The sequence below is a fragment of the Sinohyriopsis cumingii genome, chromosome 6 (genome assembly GCF_028554795.1).
Source record: "Sinohyriopsis cumingii isolate HCF-2022 chromosome 6, ASM2855479v2, whole genome shotgun sequence".
NCBI classification, from domain to species: domain Eukaryota; kingdom Metazoa; phylum Mollusca; class Bivalvia; order Unionida; family Unionidae; genus Sinohyriopsis; species Sinohyriopsis cumingii.
In genome coordinates this window covers 38,819,049-38,844,830 of record NC_142966.1, presented here as the reverse complement: position 1 = coordinate 38,844,830, position 25,782 = coordinate 38,819,049, and the positions used below count along the sequence as shown (strand labels likewise).

General features: G+C 34.5%; 1 protein-coding gene across 2 annotated transcripts in view; it reads left to right on the top strand.

Annotated features, from left to right (window-relative positions):
- Positions 1 to 25,782, top strand: part of LOC149796743 (guanylate cyclase soluble subunit alpha-1-like) — a 114,833-nt gene that overhangs the window by 83,147 nt on the left and 5,904 nt on the right. For both annotated transcript variants that reach the window (XM_089961394.1, XM_089961393.1), the window contains exon 5: positions 11,373 to 11,552. In XM_089961394.1, the coding sequence (XP_089817520.1) occupies positions 11,373 to 11,552 (180 nt within the window). The remainder of the gene's footprint in view (positions 1 to 11,372; positions 11,553 to 25,782) is intronic.

The following is a 25,782-nucleotide window of genomic DNA, read 5'->3' as shown; positions in this document are numbered from 1 at the left end:
AGACCAAGGGACACTACATTTCTATATGATTAGAACAGATCGGATATGACATATCTACATTTCTATATGATTAGAACAGATCGGATATGACATATCTACATTTCTGTATGATTAGAACAGATCGGATATGACATATCTGCATTTCTGTATGATTAGAACAGATCGGATATGACATATCTACATTTCTCTATGATTAGAACAGATCGGATATGACATATCTACATTTCTCTATGATTAGAACAGATCGGATATGACATATCTACATTTCTATATGATTAGAACAGATCGGATATGACATATCTACATTTATACTACTTATTCATTTCTTCATACTGCTAATGCATCTAACACAGAATGATCATGCCAACCGCTTCTATGCCACATGTTTGCACAGGTGATGATTTTCAACATATATCATTATCGCCCCAGCCCTCCAAGTGTTATTGTTTAAAACTGTGAGAAAGGTTTGGATTTCCGGGGTAAATAATTTTATTTATAGACCTTTTATATCTAAATATAAATGGTTTGTGGATATGGCAGAATGTTATATTCTGTTTACATAGCCAGTGAGTTCTGGTACACAACGAGTCCTTACTTTCGACCATGCTTCATCCTATTTTGGAAATGACGGCATGGGTGAGATGAGACGAGACAAGACGAGATTTTATTACACGCAGGTTGCAACGTTTACAACATATGATGTATGCAAGGAAAAGTACATGAATATAGCGTGTGATATTATTAAATGATGCTTAATAGGGACTACACAATTCTGAAAACAGTCTAAAAACTTGCAAATAATTTTTAAGAGTCGTACGTTAAATGGATTCATTAATTGGTTAGATTTATAAGCGTTAGTCCTAGAAGTGTAAAAATGAGGTATAAACTTTTGTCTTTCATGATAAAAATAAGAACAAGATAGTGATATTCACACCATCTTTCTTGGGACTGACAACGTGTGCAATATCTTTCGTTATACGGAACATTAGCCCATCTATCAGTTTCAACGGGAAACCATGATTTGCAGTTTTAAACTTAATTACGTTTTTAGATGTATTTTCGGGTAATGAGAAATATATCTTTTCTGAATCCAAGCTAGTTTTAAATACCCGTAATTAAACCATTAGATGAAATATTGATGATAGGGCGCTGGGATATGCAAGCTAGGTTATGGGCGCGGCTACTCCCGGTACTGGTTCGAGTCCTGCGTGAAACGAATTATAACTTTCTAACCTGTTTGACTGTGTTTGTTATGAGAAATAACATGGTGAGAAGATATAAAAATGAAAACAAAATCATGTCGAAATGGACGAAAATAACTGGAAAATTGACTAGAACTAAAACAAAAAAAGTATTCACCCTGGAAAATTGCTAAACTAATTTTATGGAATTGTATCCTAATTTGGCCCATCTTCAAACCCCAAAATTCAACATCAAGAAGAACATATTTGTACATATTTTGCATAAATCAAATTCAATATGTTTAAAAGTGACAAAAAGTGGAATTACTGATTTCTCTTGGCGATGACAGAATTTAATTTGTCATATTTCAAGAGCTTTTTCCACAGCCATTACCCTAGAATGCATTGGAATATTTTCGTAAAAAAACCCCTCAGAGGTACTCTGGTGCGATCCAAGCGAAATATACACTTTAGGACATATTTTTAAATGCAGTTTTCACACTTGTAACGACTATGGTCGTAAAAATGTCATGACTAACCGCGTAATCAGTTTTATCTAAGTTGGTAGAGTGATTCTTGTATAAGCCAGACGTCTCGAGTTCGAATACCCTGAAATATATATTATTTTGTTATCTTCCACTGCTTTTCGTTAGTTACAGGGGGTCACATATGCAGTTGAATACTACTGACCTATGCACAACCATTTCCGTTTAGTGTATTTGTTACTACAGTGAACTTACTATGAACTTCCACATACTTGCTCCGGATTTTCTTAGATTCACTTATATTTAGTACTTGTATTTAGTGCTTTAGAATCTAAACCACATAACTTGTTCTAGTCAAATAGCTGTGCGTTTCCTTCTTTATTGTATGCATTTTCATCTGCTTTCAAATAGTTTTCTTTGAACAGCCTGGTGACATAGGTCATTTTAGTCCTTTAAACACCACAGCCATCTGATATTTTATGTGGGGAGCATAACCTACAGGATATCATGTGTAACTGTGACATACTTCATTGATTACCCCATATTAAATGCACACGGAATATCTAAGTATTATATCCCTCATGAAATTCTCACGGAGTATCTATGTACAATATCCCTTAAGAAATTCATATGGAACCCATTATGAAATTCACACAGAGTATCTATGTGTAATATCCCTTATGAAATTACACGGATTATCTATGTACCGTATCTCATATGAAATTCACACGGAGTATCTATGTAGAATATACCTTTTGAAATTCACACAATATCTACTACAATATTCCTTATGAAATGTACACGGAGTATCTAAGTACAACATCTCATATTAAATGCTCACGGAGTATCTAATTACAATATCCCTTATAAACTCACACGGATTATCTGTTTAAAATATTCCTTTTGAAATGTACACGGAGTATCTAAGTACAACATCTCATATTAAATGCACACTGAGTATCTAATTACAATATCCCTTATAAACTCACACGGATTATCTATGGACAATATTCCTGATGAAATTCACACCGAGTATCTGTGTAAAATATTCCTTATGAAATGTAAACGGAGTATGGCGTATCTAAGTACAAGTAGAGAGAGAGACAGACAGACACACAGACAGAGAGACTGAATGCAATGAATCAGTAGGAGAAAAAATGTATGGCCACAATGACATTTTGTTTTCTGTCTCTCTCCCTCAGGATCTTAAATATCTGTCAAGACTATACCCCAGTATACATTTACTTAAGACTATACCCTACTATACATTTACTTAAGACTATACCCTAGTATACATTTACTTACTTTAGCGGCAATTGAAGTTTGAGAGCCATCAAGAAATGCTTCACAACGAGAACCAGAAAACAAAAAATAGGCTTCAAATATTAAAAATTTATAACCCGTTTTCCACAGGAATCATACAAACGTTACTGAACTTGCATGACATGTTGCTATCCGATATTCTGTAATACTTGTACAGTATTGTAATGTAATACTTGTACAGTATTGTAATGTAATACTTGTACAGTATTGTAATGTAATACTTGTACAGTATTGCAACATTTTGCACTCTACAGCAAAGTATTATACATTTTTAGGAAAAGCTACAGATTAAATACAGAAATGAAATTATTTAAGTATCGAATTTACCTCTCATTACGAGCAGAAACATGTTGGAAAACGACGCTAGATATTGGGGATATATGAATGTTTAGTGCAAACTGAAATTTAGCGACATTCCAAATTTGGGCACAGCGTCTGTTACCAAACTAACATGCCAAGATCCCACAATTTACGATTGAGTGCAGAAATAAAGAAAATAATTAACCTCAAGTCCTTACAAGCAAACTGTCAAGCATTAAAGTCTGTTCTTTAAAAGTGTAACACCCTGAAGTCTGCGATATACGACCAATCTGTGGTGTTTCTACACTGTATCAACCCGAACATTGTTTACTGTATCAGTCTTTGGGGTTTCTACAATATATCAACCTGAACATTGTTTACTGTACCAGTCTGTAGTGTTTCTACAATGCCATGTATATAACCCGAACATTGTTTACTGTATCAATCTGTGGTGTTTCTACAATATATAACCCGAACATTGTTTACCGTATCAATCTGTGGTGTTTCTACAATATATCAACCCGAACATTGTTTACTGTATCAATCTGTGGTGTTTCTACAATATATCAACCTGAACATTGTTTACTGTACCAGTCTGTGGTGTTTCTACACTATAACCCGAACATTGTTTACTGTATCAGTCTGTGGTGTTTCTACAATACGTCAAAACGAACATTGTTTACTGTATCAGTCTGTGGTGTTTCTACAATATATCAACCCGAACATTGTTTACTGTATCAATCTGTGGTGTTTCTACAATATATCAACCCGAACATTGTTTACCCTATCAATCTGTGATGTTCTACAATATATCAACCCGAACAGTGTTTACCGTATCAATCTGTGGTGTTTCTACAATATGTCAACCCGAACATTGTTTACCATATCAATCTGTGGTTTTTCTACAATATATCAACCCGAACATTTTTTTACTGTGTCAGTCTGTGGTGTTTCTACAATATATCAACCCGAACATTGTTTACCGTATCAATATGTGGTGTTTCTACAATATATCAACACGAACATTGTTTACCGTATCAATCTGTGGTTTTTCTACAATATACCAACCCGAACATTGTTAACCGTATCATTCTGTGGTGTTTCTACAATATATCAACCCAAACATTGTTTACCGTATCAATCTGTGGTTTTTCTACAAAATATCAACCCGAACATTTTTTACTGTATCAGTCGGTGGGGTTTCTACAATATATCAACCCGAACATTGTTTACCGTATCAATATGTGGTGTTTCTACAATATATCAACCCAAACATTGTTTACCGTATCAGTCTGTGGTGTTTCTACAATATATCAACCCGAACATTGTTTACCGTATCAGTCTGTGGTGTTTCTACAATATATCAACCCGAACATTTTTTACTGTATCAATCTGTGGTTTTTCTACAAAATATCAACCTGAACATTGTTTACTGTATCAGTCGGTGGGGTTTCTACAATATATCAACCCGAACATTGTTTACCGTATCAATATGTGGTGTTTCTACAATATATCAACCCAAACATTGTTTACCGTATCAGTCTGTGGTGTTTCTACAATATATCAACCCGAACATTGTTTACCGTATCAGTCTGTGGTGTTTCTACAATATATCAACCCAAACATTGTTTACCGTATCAGTCTGTGGTGTTTCTACAATATATCAACCCAAACATTGTTTACCGTATCAATCTGTGGTTTTTCTACAAAATATCAACCCGAACATTTTTTACTGTATCAGTCGGTGGGGTTTCTACAATATATCAACCCGAACATTGTTTACTGTATCAATATGTGGTGTTTCTACAATATATCAACCCAAACATTGTTTACCGTATCAATCTGTGATGTTTCTACAATATATCAACCCGAACATTGTTTACGGTATCAGTCTGTGGTGTTTCTACAATATATCAATCCGAACATTTTTTACTGTATCAATCTGTGCAAGGACCAACTTAATCAACACAATCATAATCTTGACTGAAAACAATGGAGACATACGGCATTGATGAATTTGATTGCAAACTGAAATTTAGCGTTTGACTGCAGATAAAAAAGAAAGAACCAGACACCATACAAGTAAGCTCAAAGTCATGAAACTATTCTGTTTAACGATGGCACGCACTGAAATATGTCAGATGCGACTGCTCCCTGATGATTCTGCTTTAGTTCGCCGAAACAATGTTAACTGTATCAATCCGCGCAAAATTAGAGGTGTTAACAGAACAAAAAAAAATATTTATCTTCTTTTTGAAAACAGCAATAATTTGACAAAAAGCACAATTCAAAGCATTATTTGTACAAGCCACATTTGTAAAATATCGATATCCCAAACTATTTAAACTTTGGGAACTTATATTTATCGATGTAGTAATACACCCGCTTATCGCATTGGTACACAATGGAGAAAATATCCATGCAAATCAACGGTTATTGCCTTAAAGTAATAGAAAGAAAATCTACGTTTGTTTTAAAGTAGTGCAATCGTTGACCTGCATTCCATTAACATTAATGATTTTCTTCTTCTCGGTGGTCTGTAGAAAGATGTTGAAGACCGCTTGGAGTTCTGACAATATTTTAAATATATAAAATTATTGTTTTGTCCGTTTATATAGAGTATAAAACGTCCAAATTTTACTTTGGCCTGTACAATGATCCAGGTCTGGATACTGTAAACATGTCAATAGATCTGACTCAGACACATCAATTTGTTTCGGATTATCTTGGCCTGGCATGTCTAGGGCATTAGAACCATAATTTGATGCGGATTTGTTTCAATTGTTTGACCACCGGCTGCAGTTCGCTAATACTAAATGATGTCCTTTCAACAGCAATTGTATTATGTACCAAATGTATGCAGCTAGAATAAGTGACTCAATGAGTACCCGTTTTGAGGTCCAAAATGTTTTGGGTCAATTTTCGATATTTGAATGACGGCTCCACGTATAAATGAATGCAGCTATGGATTGAAGAGTGCTGTCAGTTAGGAACTTAAACTTAATTTATCTCAAATTGATAATCTTTTAAAGAAAAAATACATTTGTAATTATCTATTTTATAGGTTTCAAATCTTTTGGTGAAAATCTAAAAATATCTATGTATGTGTGCGTGTGACTTGGATTGTTAACGTAGCTTTAGCAATTTTTCAAAAATATCTAATCAACGAATTAATTATCCGTTTTCCAAATTACACATTTGAGTCAAGTAGTAACATAAACTAAAGTGTAATTCAACATCATTATTCCATTTGCATGTGAAACAAGGTTTTACTGGTTATTCCATTTGCATGTGAAACAAGGTTTTACTGGTTGTTAATTTGCATGTGAAACGAATCTTACTGGTGATTCCATGAATTGCTTTGGTGTTGAAACCGTGACTTAAAAAATCTAACTCAGATATAAGTTTCTGAGGTATTTAAATTTAGTGAAAGCAAGAGCCGCTACAACAATTTAAGGTGTTCAAGCAATTCAGATTGTACGATTTTCTTGGTCTCATCTGGAATATAACATTTCGAACTATTTCTCTTTTAAAAATCATCTTCATATTACTGACATCCACCATAAATCAGCCTAACGACACATTTAGTTTTAAGAGGACCACGCTTAATGGCAAATTATTGTAAAATATACACCTTATTAGAACCACCGAAATAACTAATTGCAAGGTGTATTTCAGCTCACATACGAACGTTTTCAACGTCATTTATTTCTCATGACATGATGTGACAAATAAAAAATTAAAATAAGCAACACCAGCTTAACCACAGTCACCGAGTTCTGGAAAATAGAAAAGAATTTAAACAGGCAGTACCTGGTTAACAAGCCACCAAATTTATAAAAATTCTCAAGTATTACATTTCGGTGGTTAAAAGTCTTACAATTCAATGGTTACAGTTATAACAATTCAGTGGTTACATGTAATACGATACAGTGGTTATAAATATTACGATACAATATTGTTACAAGTCTTACAATTCAGTGGCTACAAGTATTACAATTTAGTGGTTACATGTATTACAGTTCAGTGGTTACATGTATTACGATTCAGTGGTTACAAATATTAAGATTCAGTGGCTACTTGTATTACAATACAGTGGTTACAAATATTAAGATTCAATGGTTACTTGTATTACAATACAGTGGTTACAAGTATTAGGATTCAATGGTTACTTGTATTACAATACAGTGGTTACTTGTATTACAATACAGTGGTTACAAGTATTACAATTAAATGGTTGCTTATATTACAATACACTGGTTACAAGTATTACAATACAGTGGTTACAAGTATTACAATACGGTGGTTACAAGTATTACAATACAGTGATTACAAGTATTATGATTCATTTGTTACAAAATGCCACATAATAGGCTTGAAACAGATTGAGATTTTTTTGTGAAAATGCTTTTCAATGACTTGTTTCCAAAGTGTGTTATTTTTTAAGAATATTGTTGAATTCTCAATTAAGTATTCACGGAGATTATCCCATCCAAGTTATAAAAGTATAGTAAATGGGCAGGCAAGAACGGTAAACGTTTAATCTGGTGAAGATTGATACCTTGTTCTGAAAAATCTGTAAAAAACAAAAGACACTTTTGTCCTTGAAAATTCGCAAAGAACCAATGTTTTTTTGTTGGAAAATCCGCTGACCCTGTTGAATATCGCTGATGAGGCTATTTATAATGTTTGATTTAGCTAGTTCTTAACGAACCTATACAGGAAAGTGTTCCGGAAAAATTACGGCAAACACAATTGGCTATTTCCGAAAGTCACATTCGAGCGCTGACCAGATTATAGTGCAAGGTTAAATATAGCCTAATCCGCAAATGATCCATTCATTTTAGGAACATGAAGTAGTTAATGATTGATACGTTTTTGGACAGCCATTGATAAATGTCTAATGATGTTATAAATGATTGGTCCTTTTGAGACCAAATAAGTATGTATATCAAGTAGTACGCGTTGAGGCCATTGCACTTTAAGTTCTTGAATTTGTGGGAATCTACCATCTTCGTTAATAAAATGCCTGTTTTTAAACCTAGAGAAATTCATACGAGTGCGCGCTAAAATTACTAACAACTTGTGCATTGTTGCCTACTCGGTAGTTCATTACTAAAGAGTGTTTCTAGTTACTTACAGTTTTTAAAAATTACGTGTGGATCATCTATATAAGGAAATACATATCATAATTATATAAAAAAATAATCTTTAAAAATACACGAAACCCCTCGAAACAGATTTCTAAAGTAAGGTTCCTTTTCTAGATGTCTGATGATAAATTTACACATTGGAGAGGAACATTAACAAAGCCACCCTCCCTGAGTAAGATCACTTTCATTATAAGAAGACTTCCCTAAAGAAAGCAAAGTACCTGACAATAAAAGACTCTTAGAAGATCCTGTGTCCCTTAAAATTTTAATAAGGATAGGATTGGCAAAATCACTAATGCCTCAAAAAGACGATATTTTCTGGAAAGCTGAAACAAATATTCCTTTTCAAGGAGTCTAACAGTTCCGGGTTAGGATTTGAAGTAAAGTTCTCCACTTTAGATGACATTGTGAAAGCGTGTTAGTTTCACTAAGGATTTTTAAAATGTGAAATAATGCATGGGACTTATACAATTCCAAAACAAGCTGAATTTATATTTCAGAAACAAAATTTTCTTAAATATTTTAGAGAAATTCGTATCCCAAGGATGAGTGGCCAATTTTCTATTACGAATCTATGGTCTTGAAACAAGTAACAGGAAAGAGCGAGAAGCATCAGTCTTTGTGAAATTCAACATATAATTTATTTCCCTAGAATATAAAGTGAAATTGTAAAAAAAGGAACTTACGGTATTGCGAATCAAGTTCCAAATAGTCATATAATTATAGCAGAAGTCCTAATGATTAAAGTTCTGAATAAACTTTAGTGGAAACACAAATTAAATCCAACGCTAGTAGTGTTGATGTGCCTATGGTGGTCCGTGTAGTGGTGATGTGCCAACAGTCTTTTCTTGGGTCACAATAATACAATCCAAGAATACACCCATATTTGAAATTTCAATATGAATTCAAGTCTCTATTTCCAAGAAGGTTATTTTGGATCATCACTATAAATTTCTAGTGAATAAATATATAATTTGAATAAATAAAATTCCAGCGCAAATGAACTATTGGACATAACAATAATTCAACTGATTCTGCTCAGATCTTAACGCACGAATGAATAATTTCTAGAAAAACAAGATCAAATAATCCTCTACTTGACCTCACGTCACCATTAGCATTTCTATATAAATAAATTATCTAATGGAAAATAACCTTCTAGAAGGTTCCTAATGTTTGCAAAATTAAATCTTAGTTATAATTGGAATATAAAATGTGGTAAATACAATGTTCTTGAGTCAGGCCAAGACATTAAAGACAATAATCCTAATAGTTAACTCACCATACTCGTAGGAAATTATTTACTATGTATTAGTTGTTTACAGAATATATAAAAATTACAGATTCAGATCAAGTAGCAAATGAATTTGATTTTGGACGAGGTCAAGTCCAGCATACGCTATTCCATAGCATATAGTGAAAATAAAATAAAATGGAATAAAAAAAATATTTAAAAAAAATTTAAAAAAAAAATTAAAAAACAAAATTTCAAAAAATTACACACAGTGCAAATTAAATATACATAAACACATTCATTAAAAATAGCATGGCTTTGAAAGTGTTGGTATAAAGCAGTTTGACATATCAATACTGTTGGTATGTCACATTGTACTCTTCTTATGGAGTACTAATACGATACATAAATATTATTTCAACATAAGGTTATGTTTCAACATTAGTCTGTCTCTTCTATGTTCCCTAAATCTGTGATTAGCGATATAATAAAATAACGATTGAAATATTAATAAACTGCATCTTCTAAAATAATTAAACATACACAACTCCATCGAGATCCTTTCTGCTTTCAACTTGATCTCTCTCTCTCTCTCTCTCTCTCTCTCTCTCTCTCTCTCTCTCTCTCCTTGCATAAGAGAATTCAGTGGAATGAGTTAGAAAAAGAAAACTAGCTTGCTAGAACCTGGAAGTTGGTAACAGTTAGATGTACACGATTTTAATACAATGTTCACATTACCAATGATACAAAGTTGCAATAGGCTGTCTAGATTGTGATGTAAATGTTTCGGTTAAGAGGAAGATATTAAACTTTGGTTGTTTTATTTCTGCCTTACTATTTTATAAAACCTATTAATAAATGTCTAAAACCAATTATTTGATATTATAATGTCCGAATGTCACTCTGTACCACCCCCACCCCCGTCTTTTTCTCTCACTGTTGGCTTCTCGAGGCAAGAGACTAATCGTCATGAGATATTTTAAATGGAATTATCAAAGGTTTTAAACAAATTATCATGTTCTATTAACTTTATTTGGGAATTCGATAACGCAGTTGGATAACAATCATTCCAGCTGTAAGAAGCGAGGTTCAATTTTGTATAGGAGCCCCGAGTGGCCGAGTGGTCTAAAGCGCTCTCCGGCACGGATCACTGTCATCTCACCTCTGTCTCAGTGGGTTCGAGTCTCGGGCTCGGCCAGTGTGTATAAGTGAGAAAGCTTGCGGTAGCTTCTCGTGGGTCGGTGGTTCTTTCCGGGGTTTTCTCGGGTTCTTCCTCCACCATTAATACTGGCCGCCATGTATAGCCTATCTTGTGCTGAAAAATGGCGTTAAACCCTATAACAACCATTTTTGTATGCATCTCGTGTTTGGGCTGATGGTTATCCAGGTATAATCATCTTTTGATTTTGTATTTTTTTTAAAATAAATTATTTTTTCTTATTCTGCTTTCTTATGGTATGTAGGCTATTTAGTAGCATTCCAGAATGAACAACACTGTTTATGCTGCCTTTGCTTGTTAACCATGATACTACAAGAAAATAATTTTTGATTTTGTAAAGCCCCGTCGGGGTGTGGACATAAAGCTTTGACCGTGTCCATCGATCATTCCTATGTTCGTTAAAGTTTGCGTTTAGATCATTTTTCCGATTTTAGGGTGACCATTCGTGAACATATTTCCTCTTATTTTATTCAACAGACGATGAAACTGAAGGGTCAGATGATCTACCTAAGAGAGTGTGATTCCATACTGTTTCTGGGGTCGCCCTGTGTGGGAAAACTAGAGGAACTGATGCAGAGAGGACTGTACATTTCAGACCTCCCCATTCATGATGCCACTCGGGACGTAATTCTAGTGGACGCACAGAATAAGGCACAGGTTAGTCTGTTTTCGTCTGTGTGTTTTCTGAGCTGGAGCTTGGAAAGGGGTGAAATGAGGGATGGATTATATATTTCTCACCTCCCCATGCATACGGACGTTGTTTCGGTAGATGAACATCATACTGCACAGGTCATACATTGATGTGTCCGTCCGTCCATTTGTATGTTAATTTGTGTGGAAGAAATAATAATAATAATAATGAGGACTTTGTATAGCACCTAATCTTTAGAAGCTCTAAGCGCTTTACAACATTAGACAACACCTATAACATAAAAAGCATATAATAATATTATTACAAAAACAACATGAAATTAAAAAACATTACAAAAAAAATCATGCTGAGAATATTTCAGGTAGGAAGCATTATTATGTCTTTAAGTTTGTTCTTTGAAGTCGAAATAAGTGAGTTTTGAGGGCCCTCTTGAATGTGATCACTGTGTCTTTGTGTCTAAGTTCAGTGGGCAATTCATTCCACGTTGCTGGGCCCTGGTATGTAAAAGAACGCTGTCCATATGATTTTGTTTTGATAGTGGGAATAATGAGTATACGATTGTCAGAAGAGGAGCGTAAGTATCTTGCTGGTGTGTAGACATGGGTGAGGTCGGATAGGTATGTTGGACTAGAGTCCGACAGTGAAACGTAGCACAGAGAACAAATTTTGTGTTTGATTCTGGATCGAATGGATAGCCAGTGCAGGGTACAGAGCAGTGGGGAGGTGTGCGCTGATCGTGGTACTCTAAGTATGATCCGAGCAGCTGTGTTTTGAACTTTTTGAAGTTTCTGGAACAGATATTGAGATGAACCTGATAGAATTGAGTTACAATAGTCCAGTCTTGAAAATACTAATGAACACACAAGTGTTTTAGTGGCATCAACTGAAAGATATTTGCGAATTGAGCTGATGCGTTTCAGCTCAAGATATACAGCCTTGCATATGTTCATGACATGGTGCAATGTGAGAGTACTGTCCAGAGTAACACCTAGGCTTCATATTGATTGTGTGAATTTAATGTTGGTGTTGCTGATATTTATTGTTTGAGGTAAAGGATGTGAATGAGAAAGTCTTTGTGGTGTGATCAGAATGGCCTCAGTTTTATCATCGTTCATCTGCACCTTGTTACATGTCATCCATGATTTCACATCAGAAATGCACCTCTCTACACCTTGGATGGCAGCATCAACTTCAGTTGGGTGGCTAGATTTGTATATTTGGGTGTCATCAGCGTACAATTGGTGAGACACTGGATGATGATCTATGACACTTGAGAGCGACTGAGTGTACAGAATGAAGAAAACAGGTCCAACAACAGACCCCTGTGGAACACCACAACATAGATCAACTGGGCTGGAGTGTATTCCATTTGCAGATATAATTTGTGTCCTGTTGACCAAGTAGGACTTGAACCACAGTAAGGCTGTATCATGAATGCCAAATACATGCTGGAGACGGTGAAGTAATATATTATGGTCTATTGTGTCAAATGCTGCAGACAAATCAAGGAGGGTGAGGACTGTAATCTTTAACATATTAAAGAAATGATGCGGAGAGAACTCTAGATCTTAGACTTCATCCATCATTACATTACCATCATATCTACGAATACTCATCTGGTGAATACATTATGTCAGGCATTGAGTAGGTTGTTTTCTTGTATCCGTGTTTTTCTGTCCTTCTCGTTAATGATATGTACGAAGATGAATTAATGTAGAGAAGAATTTACGTTTTCAATAATTCAAATTACGACACTAACAGTATTGTACAGAGCAACATAGAATAGAGACTATTTGTTTTCTTGTTCGCCTGTCTGTGTTTGAAGGAAGTACGTGAAGTGCAGTCTACATATCTGATCTTTAAAAGACGACACCAAAAGTGTAGTTTTTTTTATTCTAGTCGATACTTACTAAAGGTATGCGTCATCTCGTTCACCGTATGTCTCTGTATATGTGTCGGGAGGAATACAGGCATAAGAGGTCCCCTCTTCCATCACATCATGCATTCATGTCGCAACCAGGTACGTTGTGTTGATATTTGGTGAGCTCAAGGAAGAAGACACAGCTTAGTTTTGTTACCAGACTAGTTTGGTATTTTTTGCTTTGTATGTCTATATGCTCTTTACAAGAGGTAACAATACAGAGAATATTCTAAATAGGCTTTGCTTTGTATGTCTCTGTTCTCTTTACAAGACGTAATAATACAGAGATGATTATAAATATGGTTTGCTTTGTATGTCTCTATGCTCTTTACAAGACGTAATAATACAGAGAGGATTCTAAATATGCTTTGCTTTGTCGCTGTTAAGTCTAAGTTATTTGACACAAGTCCAAATAATATTTTGCTATCGTTTGAATTTGAATGGGTATGTATCCATTGTTCTACATGTTCCCAATTACTCCTTTTTGCCTTTACAAAGATTCGATGAAATGATCATGTAGACACGGTTTGGGGATTCAATTAATAATTGTAGATACATGTATTAGATTGAGAACTTCAGGTTAATTTTAGATCCTAAGAAGGAAATGTATGTTACTATACTTGTCAGACAAGCAATGATTTCATGCACTTTTAATTTGCACACGGTCCTCGTCAGTCGGGAGATGAATGTTGTGTGTATATTTTAAGCATTTGGCGCGTCTTTTAGGAACACTGAAATTAAACAGACACAAATATTGCTGTTCAGGAAAATAACCTTGAAAGCAATTATGTATTTTTATCTGATACGCCACGCCGCTTTGTCTGATGTTAAGTTATGTTTATCATTACACATGGATATACAAACAAGTTTTTCACTTGCGATTGTATCGTTACCCTTTTTAACCATGCATCACGTGATACAAGAGGACTCGGTTTATATGGCTGTTAAATCTGTGAGACTTACTGAGAAAATTTAGTGCTTTTCTCAATGGCGAGATAACAATAAATGACTCGTTTTAATTAAGACCGCAAATTGACTCAGATTATCATTGTACATGTGCTATGGTATATGACATAAGCGACTTTTTTGAATTTTTACAGACTTTATTATTATTGAATCCAATTCCTGGTAACCGATTCTTCATTCGTTTCTCAAGATATAAGTAAGGTACTCTGTATTATCCAACACATCTGTGATCTTTTGTTTTACACGTACCAAGTTTGTATCAGTCTGATCTAGCCGACACAACATTAGGCCCTATACAAGTATAACTGAAAACATGACCATGGGGTTTACTTGTCCCGAAACCAGACGTTAGAAAAATGCATCGCCTGGTACATCTACATGTGCACGTTGTCCTTCTAAATATATCAGACGTGTCCGTACTTATCCTACTTATTATCTTCACTGAAACGGATTAGAAAAATTGGATGAAAACAGGTTCTTTTTTTTCTCCCTAACTCCTTGTGTTTTTTGTGTCTGTTGTTTTCAGTAGAAATGACAATGCTGACAGATGATTTAATCTCTTTTCCTTGTTGACGTTAAGTTCGTTTTATCAAACATTATTCCTTTTCTTTTTCTTTCCATCTTCGGAATTTTTATAGATATGTTTCCATTATTATACACGTTCCAAACTCTTCCTACTTGCCTTGAACGATCTTTGATAAATTAATCATAAAACAATGGCTTTGGGATTCTATCAGAATATTGCGAATTTCTATGTTAATTTTCAATGCATGCCTTGAATGAAATTTCTGATAATAATTCGTAGAAGTCTCTCGAAATAGTGACAGTCAATCTCGAAATGTTCTCTGTTAGTAAATTTCAAAAAATATTTTGTATTCTCTTAGAAAAACAAAAATACAAAGACAAAAATACAGTCTTGATAAATATTACTATGAAATCAATAATGTCTCTGATATGCTATAGCAACAGGCTTATATCCAATCATAAATGTTTTTATTCACTATACCAATACATGTAACCAGTGATAAATATTTTAGTACACTGTAATATCACATATATATCCGGTCATAAATGTTTTTATTCACTATACCAATACATGTAACCAGTGATAAATATTTTAGCACACTGTAATATCACACATATATCCGATCATAAATGTTTTTTTTCACTATACCAATACATGTAACCAGTGATAAATATTTTAGTACACTGTAATATCACACATACCCAATCATAAATGTTTTTATTCACTATACCAATACATGTAATCAGTGATAAATATTTTAGTACACTGTAATATCACACATATATCCAATCATAAATGTTTTTATTAACTATACCAATACATGTAACCAGTGATAAATATTTTAGTACACTGTAATATCACACATATCCAATCATAAACGTTTTTATTCACTATACCAAATACATGTAACCAGTGATAAATATTTTAGCACACTGTAATATCACACATATATCCAATCATAAATGTTTTTATTAACTATACCAATACATGTAACCAGTGATAAATATTTTAGCACACTGTAATATCACACATATATCCGAAGGTAAGGTTTCAGAGTGGGATTTAGTTACGTTTTTAAATTCATCGTTTATATCAACAACGAAATGTACGAAAATTCGTCTCTCGTATTGTGAATTGATGGAATATTATTTAATAATCAGAGATAGTCTATAGGCTTAAAACGCAACATGCTCCATGTATACACAGTTAGCGTTTGTACACAATTGTACTATATCAGTATATCATAAAAAAATCAGAGATAGATTCTTAACAAATACCATTAAATTACAAAACAAAATCACTGACAATATCTATTGAAATAAACGTTATTAAATCTGTTCTTGTAGTCGACACAAGCGAGTTATCAGAGCACTCTTGAATGATATAACAGTGACCTAGTTACTAAGATATATGAGCAATTCGTTCCACGTAGCAGGGCCCTGATGCTAAAAATAAATAAATAAACAAAATATTCATATAATTTTTTTTTAAAAAAATTCGTATTATGACTTCATTTTAACTGTGAGAACAATGAAAATGTGAATGTCGTCTTCCGACAAGTTTCTATATCGGTTGTACACATGATTGAGGTCAGATAGGTATATTGGGTTGAGCCAATGTAGGTATCTCATATAAAATCAAAGAGGGAGAGAGAGAGAACGTCTTGACTTAAATCATACTATGTCCCTGCTATATACAGTTTGCTGTTGTACACAAGTGTACAATATCAGTGCATCATATAAAATCAGAAAACTTCTTGACTTCAATCATACTATGTCCCTGCTATATACAGTTTGCTGTTGTACACAAGTGTACAATATCAATGTATCATATAAAATCAGAAAACGTCTTGACTTAAATCATACTATGTCCCTGATATATACAGTTTGCTGTTGTACACAAGTGTACAATATCAATGTATCATATAAAATCAGAAAACTTCTTGACTTTAATCACAATACGCTCTGGCTATTTACTCTGCGGTTGTACACAAGCGTCGTAATCATCCAGATGCGTTCTGCTTGTACTTGAACGAAGATGTACACTATCATTGTATCATATGAAATCAGATAGTGTCTTGACTTAAAACAAAAAGCAACAAACAAAACATTTCGAACCCCATGAATAAAATTAATTTACAGTAGTTATACTTTGCCATCTGGCCATAGAGCCATTGTCAGTTTTCTTGTTCTCTTTCTACTAAATACAATATTTGGCCATAGACCCATTGGCAGTTTTCTTGTTCTGTTTCTACTAAATACAATATTTGGTCACAGTGCCATTGGCAGTTTTCTTGTTCTATTTCTACTAAATACAATATCTGGTGACCTATGTTTCTATGTTTATCTCATTTTTATGAGATGTAACGTGGTATTCTTGCATTATTCAACGCATCTCAAAACTTTCATTACTCCATACTAGCTAGATATATTTGGTCCATCAGACGCCACATTGGAAGCCTTATATATATAGCCGTAAATTCGAAGGTTATGGCGTATTTGCTTACAATGAAAGTATTTGAAAACAGGACCTTGTCGTTACAAAATCTAGAGCCAAAGTACCCAACAATGCATCGCTGCTACACATATCATTTTGACCATGTATGTCTGAATATCTACAAAATAATTAAATAAAACGGCCGACCCTCTAAAACCCAATATAATCTCTACTTGAATTAGCTAATCTCCATGTGCAAATTGTAAATATGTGAACAAACTTATAAAATCGGAAGCCATTTTGGGAGTCGTATCTGTTCTTTTTCTATTTTTTTCGAGTGCACATTAGCGGGAAGCGGTAGATTACAAACTCTTTTACGACGGCGGTGGCGTTGTCAACAATTTGTTCGGGTTTTGAATAACATTTATAATTTGTATATATTTTCCAAACATCTAAATATACGATCGTCTTGCTTGGCGTGAATCATTATGAAGCTAAGACAATTCATTCCATGACCTTGGGGTCAACGTCAGACAAAGAAAATGTGTTATTGGGTTATGGTTAAAGAGTTTTCATTTGCATATATTTCCTAAATCCTTTGCTAGATTTTTTTCATACCTTGGACGTAAACGTATGAAACTAAGATTAATTAGTCGGCTTTATGCACGCTTGCCCTTTTGACATTGGGTTTATGGCCAGTCGTTGAAAATTTCCTTTAATGTTTGACTAAATTTGTCATTTGCTATAAACACCTTAATGGATTTCATTAAAACATAGGATTAATGAGGATGAAGCTAGAGAATTTCATTCTTTTTCTGCCACATCCTCGCTCAGTATTTTGACTTTGGAGGGTCAAGGTGACGTATTTTACAGCAGTGGTTTGATCGTTGTTTCGACATGCAGGCTCTTGGCAGTACCAGAGTCATCAGGTACATATTTTGTATTTCAATCAGAAATTTGGATCAAAACAGCGTTGATATCATGAATCACTAATGCGCAGTTATAGATTCGAGTCTGAAATAAGAATATGTCATTACAATTCATAGAAATAGACGCTTCAGACAATGTATCGTCTGCTACATTTCACATATGATCACCATCTTTTTATATAGCAATGGAGTATTGCGCCAATTACTCGTCTTTATAGCAATAAGACTGTGGTTCAATTACCATGAGTCCCACATGTTCACACTAATTGTTTCTTTGGAGCGACATAAAAAATTACTAACCTTCTATAATTCTTAGATGACATTTCCCTTCATTATTTATTAATAGTTAATCATGTCTACGGCGGATTTACTGCAGCTTCTGCTGTCAAGGCCATTAATGAAGATTTTCAAAGGGTTGTTCATCTGAAGCTTAGCGCTCTCCGAAGAATCAACACCTATTGTAATCATCGAATTCTTATGCTTTTGTTAGGTAGAACTAAGTCAACAGTTTAAACTAAAGCACACACATACACTTTAAACAGATCTTTTACTGCGAAGAATTGTGGCTGTTGCTTCTTTGAGCTAAGTTGAACATAAAAGGTCCATCGATTCAGATGATTAAATGTTAATTCACAAAATGTAATGAATATTGCATATTGATTTTAGCCTTTGAGTATTTTACAGAAGAAAAAAAAAAACGGTTTCACAGATTTTTGAGCTGAAGAGCGCTGTGTGGTCATCTGAGCACTCGACTCACTATCTTTGATATTTGAATTGGTTGAGTACTCGACTATTTCTAGCGCTATACTTCTCACATCAAGTGCACCACTCAAGATAGCAGTCTGATCGTCAATAGCTCGTGCTCTTAATCAGAACAATTGAGACGGTAAGTCCTAATGCGGTAAATCAAGATCTCAAGTTACATAGTCGTAAACACAAATCGGTAAGTCAAGAGTTTGTCTTAACATGCCGGGTGTTAAACCGACCTCTGTCGATGGTAAGTCTAGCACTAAAAGAGTAATTCGAGAATTCTACTTAAATAGTTTCTTGTTGTCCATAACGGTCATTGTCTTACCCACATATTCAGAGATAGAATTTTGGAAAGTTCAGTTATATGTAACATTCGGTGATATCTGTAATAACTTTGAAGATTTTAATTGTAAATTCAGTACTAAAACTTGAGCGGGAAGCCATTCAAACAAAATAATGATAGTGTATTAGTTATTAGTTACTAGTAATCATTATGACCGCTCCGGTGGCCTAAGTGATTAGAGCTTCGGATGCGGCAGGTCGCGGGTTCGAACTCTGGCCGAGTCATACCAAAGGCTTTTAAAAACAAATGGCATTATCAGCTGCCTCGCTTGGCGCTCAGCGTTAGGAGTTAGTGTTAGGACTGGTCGGCCTGGTGTCCGGATAATATGACTGGGATGGACATGATGCCTCAGTGCTAGACATCACTATAAACTGCCACACTGCAGACAACGTAACTATATGACTGAAAAATTGTTAAAGCTACTTTAAAAATCCTAATCACAACACAAACATGTAAACATTTCAAACTTTGGAACAGTTTCAGCGTCCGAAGAAAATAGAAAGCATATAAATAAATTCGTGTTAAAAACGGATAGACATAATCTGACCAAACTGACGGAAAACATTTTTAGCCGATTTACTTTGTTCTACATCTTAGTTAGCTAGCTGAAACGGTACCTACTGTCCCGCCACCTGATTGGATGCAGCTGAAAGAAACTGAACAATATCAGATCCCTTGTTACATTTAAATTGGGAGATTGTTAGGAATAATCATAGCTGCCTCTGTACGTAGCGACACAGGTCGTAAGCAAGTTTCAATAATTAAACGTTTTAGGCATCTTTTAATTCGGTGGCAGTGCCTGTGGACCTTGTGTAAATCGCTTTATTGAATACCTAACAGATAACTTAATGCGCTCTCTCGCTGGTAAATTGATTTCGCTTGCTTTGGGCATGGACTCTTTATCCACAAGAGGGCACTTGCTCAAAACACCATTTCGGCTAGCTAAATATGCCATTGGGCTAGCTAAATATGCCATTGGTTGATGTGGAATGAAGATCCAAAGCCAATGGCTACCAAATATGCTGTCACGGATAGTGTGATACTCTCTATTTGCCAACCTGATCCTTTCACCGTCTGCTCGCTATCACATCCGCTCCAAAACTGCTCAATTGAAATTCAGGAAACTTGGTTGCAATCTTTCCATATGACATTCCACGTGCAAAAGGGATATTTTCGTGGTTCCCTCGCCAGGTGTGCCTGGTAGGAAAAGAAAAGCCAATGCACGCAAATTTAAATTAATAGAGACAATTTCCAATTTTTAAAATTAAATTTTATATGTGCAGTTGTAGCCGGCATACATATCTTTTTTTGTACATGTCAGGGGTGTTGGTGTTGTGTGATCTCCACCACTCTTTATGGTTTTTAGTTTTCGTTTTCTAGGAGATGATCGAATGATCGACCACGGTTTTATTGCCCAGATCGAGTAAACAATAATATACATATGAAAGTAACGGATGGAATAACAGAGATTTGAGCAGAAAAATATAGAATAGAACAACACAAGCCCCGTATGTAAAATACAACAATTTAATGAAACACATAAACGAAACGAAATCGAACATGACGCTTAAATGACTCGCTATCGCTCAGAAATAGAGCTACAAAGTAAGCGTAATTCAATTAGCCGTTGTTATACTGGTAGCACAAATTTCATCATATAATCAAGTGATGGCAGCATGACAGCATTACGTGGTGCTTCCGGTCTTTTCCAAATCACTGCTGGCAATAGGTAGGCCTTTCCATATTTTTACACCTCTCTCTCTCTCTCTCTCTCTCTCTCTCTCTCTCTCTCGCCTCTTCGGCTCGTCAACCTCTTGGTTTCAGACTGTGCTCTTTCTCACTGTGCAATACAGGTATGGAGTTATTTCCTTGCCTTCCTGATCGCCTCGTTCGCTTATCATCAGAGAATTCCATCTGTCTCTTGTTACGTCTGTCTGATTTATTTTATATTTATTTTAATTTTATTGTTTGTTTGTCAGCTTTAATTTTTATATTCTATTACATGCTATTATAATATAATCTTGTTTACGTGATTTGGAACATTTTTCGAGAAAATAGTTTGACCTTGACTGTTCATCTGAAAACACTTAAAGCTGACCTCGTTCCCGATCTTAATTCAAAATTAATAACATCCACGTGAACAAGTTCTTTTTTTATATTATTATTGTGAAAACAATAAAGGTGAGATCGAGGCTGTATTGGATACGTCGTGACCGTAGACTTGTAGATAGTCTTTTTGTGTGAAGTACACAACCTTTTTATTTTATTTTATTCTTAGAGTAAAGTGATTGGTTTTCGTCAGGACCAAGTGACCCTCATACTGGTGCCTATTCTGCGTCTCAAAATTACTATATAACCATTGTTTTGGAGATATAATCTCAGTCTGGGCTTAAAACACTTGATGTCAAGTCGTTTTCTTCTATTGTAGCCAGATTTCGAGTTTATATGTTAATTTTTCTTCCGATTATTTGGATTCTAAAAGATTAATTCGTTTCTCTGGAAATATTTTGTGTACTCGTACAGAATTCTTGAACAAAGACGTTTCTTAAAAATTGAATTCGGATTTCCAACACCGTAGTGTTACTTCTTGTGTTTCTACAAGGAACTGTAGACAACAGCACTGTACAGGATACAGCATACGTCATCGCCCTCCATCTTGGATTCTTCGTCGGGACTCGAACTTGAATTTATTGGAACATTTCATTATTAGGACTTCTAAAATTTTTTCGTGGAGTATTCTTGAATTATTTTTGGATTTCATTCTTAAAACCGTAAGTTCTTTTTTCTTCTTCTTCATTTTTACAGTAATTTTCCAGGGAAATACATTATTTGTTAAATTTTAAAAGCTTGTTGTTTTCACTCGCTCTTGTGTTATTGTTTATTCGAGCCTAAACACGTAACATAAGACTCTACTCTGGATACCGGTCTTACAAATTTCCAAACCCACTGGTTCCTTGGACAATTTATTTCAAGAGAAGAGTACTCTCTATGGATGTCTGAGCCCCTCAGATTTTCTCAGAAAAACTTGGACTGACTAATATTGCTAGGGAGACTATTTTAAAACCCCGAATTCCGTCTGGGAAAACACACACACACACACACACATATTTAGCTGAGTTAATCAGGATTACTACTTTAACCGCCTAAATTCTTACCACTCCCATATAAGTCAGAATAATCCTCTCTAGTGTACTTTTATTAATAACTATTCTGGAAAATATCATTTTATGACACCTGTTTCAAAAGCTCCCTCCCACTTTCTAAACCTTTCCTGGTTCGTCCCAAGTTTTGTCATTTTACCACTATTGACCATGCGTTAACATTGCACTCTTATATGACTCTAACCATTAGCTACGTGATTCCTAATTAAAATCCAGTTCATGTCCCAAACAAAACAGATTCCATACGTCGCAGTCAACAATATATGGCGAGTCTAACCCATACGTCAAACTTTATGTTTACGTGGCCTTCTGACCCCGACAGAATGCACTGTGAAATTATTCTACAGAAACTATTCTACAAAATTTCGCACCATTACAGTACCAGACTTCGGATTATGACCCCTGGTTCACTGTCAAGGCGTGGGTATGTGAAAATGAATAAGAGTAATGGTAACGGACTTTGGAATATGATCCCCGATTCACTGTCACGGCACGGGTCTGTCGGGAGGAAGGTGGGAATATTTTTTTTTAAATAAAAAAAAGGTTGATTATAGTGATGACGAGGTTATGTGTCTGCTTCTAGTAGTCTTACGATCAAAAATTCGTATTTATTTGCTCGATAGCTTGCATTTTACGTTTATGCAATTTTGATTCATCTTTATGGGCCGGAAACGTTTTGTATGCACTATAAGTGTATTTACAGTGTTCGTTACAAAGTAAATATATTTTGTGGAGAGAAAAAATGAAAACAATAACAAGCAAGCAACATAAAATAACTAAACTGACGTCGTTTGAAAAATATATTTAATTAAATGGACATTGTTACTTTGTTTTAAAATTATGTTTAATTAAATACACATTTTTGCTATTTTGTTTTAAAAGTATGTTTAATTAAGATTGATCAGAGTTTTTATTCATCTTTAATAGCCAAACGTGTGTTTGGCATTAGTGAGCTTAGTTAAAGATTGATTCATTACAAAAGCGAACAACACTAATTGCTACGTTGTCTTCATGTTGTTAGTGAACACAAAATTAAGATGGTCGTACTACAAATGCTTGTTTGGTGACAGTTTCAGGCCTCGAAATCGTCATTTACAGTTGTTAGGGCTCTTTATAACAACCTAATAAAGGTGACCTCTGATACAATTAGTGAAATAACTCGAGGAAATCTATCTTTATTTACTCCTCCACTTCATGGGAAAAAAATGTTTACGTTCAGTGCGTAGTTTGTTGTAGATCATTGTTGGTGCCCATGGTAATTTATTGTTAGAACGAATCATTACCAGAATAAAAATGCTGTATTGATATTTACGCGAAAGTTGTTAGTGGCATATTTAAAAACCTGTCAAATGATATTCCATACGAAAGTGTCAATGGATACTCCTCTATTTAATCTGCCACTATTGATTTAGAATTGACAAACAAATATAAAATGACAGCCAAAGTAGATTACGACGCTGTAGAGTTTGATATTCTACCGGTATATACAACAATGAGCTAAGACTTGCTGAATTTTCCATCAGATAATGGTGAAGAGTACCACGGTCAGTTAAAGTGAAAGTCATCTTTTATCACTTACATTTGGGATGCTTTGGTATAGTTTTTCGACATGAAACACAAAACAGTCTGAAGTTTGTGATCGTTTTAACTAGCTCCTGATAAAAATTGCTCTTTTCATCGTTCATTTACAAACAATTCCATTCAGTAATTGCTTAAAAGAAATTTACAAGTGTATAACTTTTATATATATAAAAAAAAAACATTAGATCTTTCAGAACTAAACCGCGTTTTTTTAAACAAATGAGCAATGAAAGAATGTATAGAAAATGATTAATACATATTAACGAGGTCACTATGACTTACCTTTTACTTCGTATGGGATGTAAATCGGTGTAAAAATTGTGTATTTAGATTTCTTAAGACATACGTACGTTACTCATATAGACTGGTTTTCTTGATAATGCAATATTTCAACAATGCCTTTCCCCATACTCCCATATATACATATTCCCATCATTCAACAATGCCTTTCCTCATACTCCCATTTGCACATATTTCCATCATTCAACAATGCATTTCATCATACTCCCATTTGCACATTTTCCATCATTCAACAATGTCTTTCTCAATACTCCAATATGTTCGTATTCCCATCATTCAGAAGTTCAGAAAGCTCTATGCCGATAGAACTCACTCATCACTTGTATTTGTTGCTTGCTGGGACAAATACACGTTGGAACGTTTGGACTGGCATTCTGAGAAGACTTTGCTTCCATGCAAACGTCCCGAACAGGGAACCACAACACTAATTAGACACACACACACACACACACACAGACACACACACACTCACTTCCGCATGATTAATGACTGGACGAGGTTTATTGAGAAAATATTATTTTACAATCTACCATTGTTACAGTGAAGTTATCTGAAACATTATTTCAATTTATCATTGACTATTATTTCGACTGTCAGTGTTCTATTTGTGACTTTTAACATTCTGTTCAGTAGATGAGATCTGTCTGGTTTCCGAATGTGTCAAATTTTATCTCAAACATTTCATCGCATTATATGCGGATTTTCTGGGTCACCTGTATCATTATCAGATTGTTTTCCGTCTTTGAGTAAAGCATATAACAAGGTTTCAATGATCCAGTCCAGATATACATTGTTTTTTATCGTTTGTCCGTATCATTTTTTTTTATGCTGTGTAACTTTCAAGTCATAGGAAAGTCAGTTATGATCCCATTTTCTGACTGGATGCTTTGCGGCATTTCTGTATGAATAATTACACTTACTTTCGCAAATTTCAACTCTTTGTTTAATCTTTTTCTGGATGAATTATATTTTTATCAAAAATGTTCTAGTATTGTGTGTCAGAGTCTTCAAAGATTTTTTAAATTTTATTTAAATATATTAACTTCTCCGGTACAACTAATTTATAACCAGTGGGTTTCAAGTGATGTATTTGTATTGTTAATTGCATTCTCCATTTTATTGCGAGATAAATTCTAAAGTAAGCATGGAAGCAACATTAGAACTACTACTGCTGCTACTGCCTCTACTTCTTGCGGCACCACCACTAACAACAAAAGATGCCCACCGCTAGTGCTGCTGCTACTAGTACTACAACTATTATTATTACTGTTACCATCACCAACCCAACAACAACAACAACAACAACAGGATCTCAACCATGA